Source organism: Azolla caroliniana, unplaced genomic scaffold, assembly GCF_043228905.1.
Source record: "Azolla caroliniana isolate FFs.n. ecotype wild unplaced genomic scaffold, voAzoCaro1.0.p SCAF_17, whole genome shotgun sequence".
In the NCBI taxonomy this organism is placed as follows: Eukaryota; Viridiplantae; Streptophyta; class Polypodiopsida; order Salviniales; family Salviniaceae; genus Azolla; species Azolla caroliniana.
Window position 1 is genome coordinate 756,905 of NW_028230452.1, and position 5,404 is coordinate 762,308.

The 5,404-nt window shown below is 36.2% G+C and overlaps 1 protein-coding gene across 1 annotated transcript; it reads right to left on the reverse strand.

The window, feature by feature from the left end:
* Window positions 1-376: 376 nt before the first annotated feature.
* Window positions 377-3,784, reverse strand: LOC147852632 (uncharacterized). The gene is made up of 5 exons (XM_087333573.1): window positions 3,647-3,784; window positions 2,336-2,528; window positions 1,571-1,777; window positions 1,175-1,372; window positions 377-901 (listed from the first exon to the last, which is right to left on the reverse strand). The coding sequence occupies exons 1-5, from the start codon at window positions 3,727-3,729 to the stop codon at window positions 773-775; spliced, it is 810 nt and encodes a 269-aa protein (XP_087189699.1). The 5' UTR covers window positions 3,730-3,784; the 3' UTR covers window positions 377-772.
* Window positions 3,785-5,404: the final 1,620 nt, after the last annotated feature.

The following is a 5,404-nucleotide window of genomic DNA, read 5'->3' on the forward strand; positions in this document are numbered from 1 at the left end:
GGTAATCTAATGTTCAAGGACAACCCACTTCACCAAATCTTGAGTCTAGTTCATACAAATAGGTTCAATAAGTTCACTCAACAAAGATGATGTACTTATTCTCCTTGTGATAAACCTTGACCATTTGCACCAAAGCCAATGTAGTTATTGAATGTCCATGTATATCAAACAATTTGCCTTTTTGTTCTTAAATTGGTAAACATATTTGTTGCACGCCTTCAAGATCAATATTTGAATTGATAGTGGAAAGGACGTTTCAGAACATGCAAAATGGGCATATAAGGCATTTTATCAAAGTGATTCAGATAAATAGAAAGCATTAAGGAAATAGACAATAACAAACTATATTAAGGATCATTGCTCAAACAATAAAAAATAAACAAAGGAAATAGAGTGACTCCATTTCTTTAAGATATTATTACAAAGTTAAGCATAGTTTTGCATTGTGGCCTTGTGGCTTCATAATACATATCCAAGCTCTAGACAAGTGAACTCAATGTTTCACAATTTCAACGAGGCCTAATATGCATATATGAACATGCTTGCGTCTCAATATTGTCCCAATAGCAAATGAATCCATAAATAAATAACTTCCATCAGCGTGACATGACCCAATTTCAAATTCAAATAATCAAACTTTGTTTGATTTATGATCTTACGCAATATAAACAAAGCAAATGTATCAAATTTCATCTTCAGATTGATGCTTAAAAAAGCATACACAGATCGAGTGGAAAAATGTCATGCTGGGAGTTTGTGAAGCATTCCAAATCTATAGCAATAGCTTGAAGTAGAACTCGTGGTTCTTCCAACAACCATCTTCCTTGTATCTCTCATATAGATTCACATTACCATCATTGTAAACGGAAAAAATGATCATACTTCGTGTACCATAAGCACCCTGCAAAAATTCACAACATAACATGTCCTAAGCTAATGGTAATATCTGGTGTCTTAGGCAATTTTACAAAAATCTAGTTATATTTGTTTTAATTTGTTCTCCAAGATGAGACTTCATTTTACCGTGTAACCTTTAGTTCGATCTCGAACGCTATTTTAGCTTCTCAAAAGACGATAATATACAAGCCTTTCTTTCTCCATTTTGTTTAAAGAACAGGCAAGAAAAGAGAATAATATCAAGATTGGTAAAAATATTGTGATTAGAGTTAAGTACCATGGTTCCAATGGTATCGACACAAATAGAACTTAGCTTGTGCTCCCACTCCATGGATTGCCCCGTTTTAGGTAAATATGCTGCATTAGCTTTCATATCGTCCATGAGTAATTCTTCAATGACTCTTTCCTTTGGTATATTACAAGAATCACCTGCATCTTCAAGAAGATGTTCCATTATGGCCCTACCCCTTGATACCTGACAGATGCAAAGAAGAAAAACATATAATAAGATGTTCCATTATGTCCCAAAAATTGTTAGGGATGTTGTAGAAAAAACAACCCAGCAAGTTATGGGTGTTTCCATATTATTTTTGTCCAATTATAGGAAATCCTTGAAGCTTCAAAAGAAGAACAAACATGCTTGCTACAGACTACTTTATAGATTTGAACTGACCTTGGGCCATGGTGTATTTAGTAACCCATTACAGAGCACGTGAAATCCAGGCTGAACTATGTGTGGTTTAATTGGATCTTCTTTCGGACGATTTGAAACATATGCCATTTCACCTCGGTGCAGGTCTACAACAATGAGATTAAATCCATTGTATTTGTGTCCTGATTTCGAAACCTCCTCTAAATACTCCAATGGCGCCTTTGTGCTCTAAAATTTCCATTACAAAAACTTCATTTTTTAGTTTTTTTCCTTCAATTTCCATGATTAAAAATTTACAGAGTAAATTAAATCAAGGGAAAATTACCTAGGCTCATACTTGTCAGATATTAACAAATCGTTTCCCTTTCTCTTTAAAATTAGTGAAATATGTTCAAAGTTAAGGCCAACAAATTATAAAATGCTCTCTAATTTTAAAATGGGTATGCACTGATTAGGAGGAAAAAAAAGTTGAATCTACCAATTACACTTCGAACCAGAATGTGGGTTCACACTAACTAGGAAAAACTCGGAAGTATAAGACTAATTAAGTGAGACTGTGGACTCTAAATTTATCATGTACCCTATGTTGTTATCTTCAGCACATGCTTAATTGTAATTCGTATCCTTCACCAAAGCATTTGTCTCTAATACCTGAAACATGTACAGGATATTTATATAAAACAAATCCCCACATAAACAACACCTATAATAGTATTACAGTAGATCATAACTCTGAACCCCGAAATGATATCCCCAACGACCTCAAATCCTAAAACTCAAAACCACCTTCAAGAAAGATACAATGAGCTCTCCTCTGCTGGATGGATTATCTAATTCAATAGTGTCGCGGAAAGTTGTAACAAGTGCAATTCGTCCACCATTGGTGCACCCGAACCATGTGCCGCCTTTCGTCAGATCTTTCCCTGCCAATATATTATCCTTCTCCTCCTCATACCACCAATGCACAGGCAGTGTTGGCCTGCATACATAGACGATAACAAAAAAATACTATCAAATGATCAATCAAGTGAAGCATAAAGCATTATATGCTAAGAAAATTTGAAAATCTATGTGTGCACATTGAGGTACAAGTACAAAGACAAACCATCCCAGATACACATACACATACACATACACACATCCCATATACATACACATACAAATGCAAATATTAACATATGGAAGTTTCCAACTTCATGACAAAATGAATCCACCCCCTACCCATGATTAAAGAGGACAAAGAAGACTTGTACTTAATCATTTCTGCGAGAAAGGCAAAGAGCAGAAAAAGAAAACAACGTATAAGCATCAGTCTAAGAAAACAAGAAAGCAAAGCTGAGTTGTTTTCAAACGTATAAACATCAGTCTAAGAAAAAAGAAGAAAGCAAAGCTGAATTGTTTTCCCATATATAGCAAGTGAACATCATCTTTCTTTATATTTTGCAAGCATATCTAGCAAAAAGTCCATTTATACTTATTTTGTAAGAGTATGTAAATCCATACAATCAACATATTTCATAAAATGGATCAAATTGAGCTTGTTGTTGAATGTTTTATCATTTGACACAGCTATTCCAACTATGTTACACTATCAGCACATAACATACATTAATGATTTTAAGGTTTCCAAGGGGTTGACATGACCATCTCAACCATGGTAAGCTACATGATTATAAACACACAATCTAATGACTGTATGGTCCCCAAGCAGTTAACATAGGCACTCAAGCCATGGTAAGCTATCCGGCTATCAACACAAGGCCATGGGTTTAAATTCTTATACTTTTGCACATCTTTGTCATATCACATGTCACTTCTCTCTTACTCTATATGCACATTGGTTGTATCGAACTAATGACCTCATTGGCCCCTCCGAACAGTTGATACAGTAGACATATCATATACTGTCATATTTTAGTTTCTCTCTTTCATCTCTTTTGCAAGATCTATCATTCTCTTTCATCTCTCTCACACACTCTCTCTCTTTGATCACAGAAATATTGGGTGTAGAGAGATGATTCAAGTTCATGTTTTTTTAGATTAATCTCGTTCTTTGAAGCAGAGAAGTCAAACCAGGATGTGTTTGGTTCTTTTTACCTGGAGAGAACTTCATCTCGATTGAGAGCGAGATAGAATGGGTAAACAGGATGAGACTGCCACAACATGAAAGCAATACACATGATCTCTGTTCCTCCTCTGTTCCTACTACCACATGTGAGGGCACATGGCTATGCATAATATGTCTGTAAGACTGTATGTATGTATGTATGTGTATAGTTACCTCCATCAGAAAATGCGTTATATATACATACATATACATAAGTATAATAAGAACTATGTATGTATTTGTATACATAATTAGATGCTCAATGCGATGAAATCTCAAAATAGCGTCCAATAATCCAATAACTTTGCTTAATGACATCGATAAAATAGTAGCAAAGACTATAGCCAATAGAATGCGATTGTTGCTTCCCTCGATTATACACGATACACAATCGGGATTGCATCGGCTCAACATCACAAACAATCCCTTGCTATAATATTGTTAGATTTTGAGAAAGCATACGATAAAGTAGATTGGAACTTTCTGGAGGCAGTTCTCTTAAGATTAGGGTTTCCAAGTGCATGGATAAAAGGTGTATGCATTATATAGACATGCTTCTAGCTCGGTTCTAGCTCGGTTCTATTTTCTGGAGGCTATGGTACATTATTTCCAAATTCCAGATCTGTTAGACAAGGTTGTCCATTAGCACCTTTTCTGTTCATTTTATTTGGGGAAGCTCTATCATCTTTTATCATATCTTTGATGACGGCCATACAAGCAATAACCTTACCTATTGCAAACTCGACAGTTCTTGTTGTTGAGTTTGTGGATGACACTGCTCTTTATATTCATGGAGATGTTATTAATCTTGATCAGGTACAGAATGCTTTGTAGATATTTTCAGATGCTACTGGAGCCTCTCTAATTGAAATAAATATGTAGGCATTTGGGTTAGTGATGAACCGCGTCCAACGTGGTATCCAGGCTCTGCATTCTGCTGGCTTAATCATGGGGAGCCACTCGTTACTTAGAATGTCTTGTTGGTATAGATTTACCATCTAAAGTGATGTTATCACTATTGTTGTTATGAATCAAGCGTAAGCTAGTATATTGGGACTCTCAATACATATCCTTTGCAAGTCGGGTTGTGATTGCAAATTCGGTGTTGTTGGCCTCAATGTGGTTTATCGCACTTGTTGATTGTTCTCTAGGTCGGCTATCATGAAAGTTCAAAGCCTCATACGGAACTTCCTCTAGGGTGGAAAAATGGGTCTCGTGCAGTGACCAAGGTGGCATGGGATATTTTGATTAGGCCCAAAAGCCAAGGAGGGTTGGCTTTAATAGACCCCTTGATGCAATCTCGAGCTCTCCTAACAAAGTTTGTAGTCAAAGGATTGTTACTAGGGACAGAGACTTGGAAGGGTATGTTGCTTAATCAGTTGATGCAATTAACTCCCTGATTGCCTTCTTCAAAATGGATGTTCTTAACAGATGTACAGACACCGAGATGGAATCTAACATCCAATAGATTTCTCCTAGGAATCATCAAAACATGGGATGTAATCAAGATTTTCTTACACAAACAAATGCTTAACATGTGGGATGGTTGGAGGAATCAATCGCTTTTGGCCAATTCTCGCATGTGGGATTTTGTTGGAAATGTATTGGGCCTTCAAACTCGTCTTACTTGGGGAAAACTTGATAACGGGCCAGTAGCATCAATGAGATCCTGGATTCATTTTCTGTAGATGCCAGAAGTGGATCGACTTAAGCAGTTACACTCGGTATTTGGGGCGAAGACAATGCCA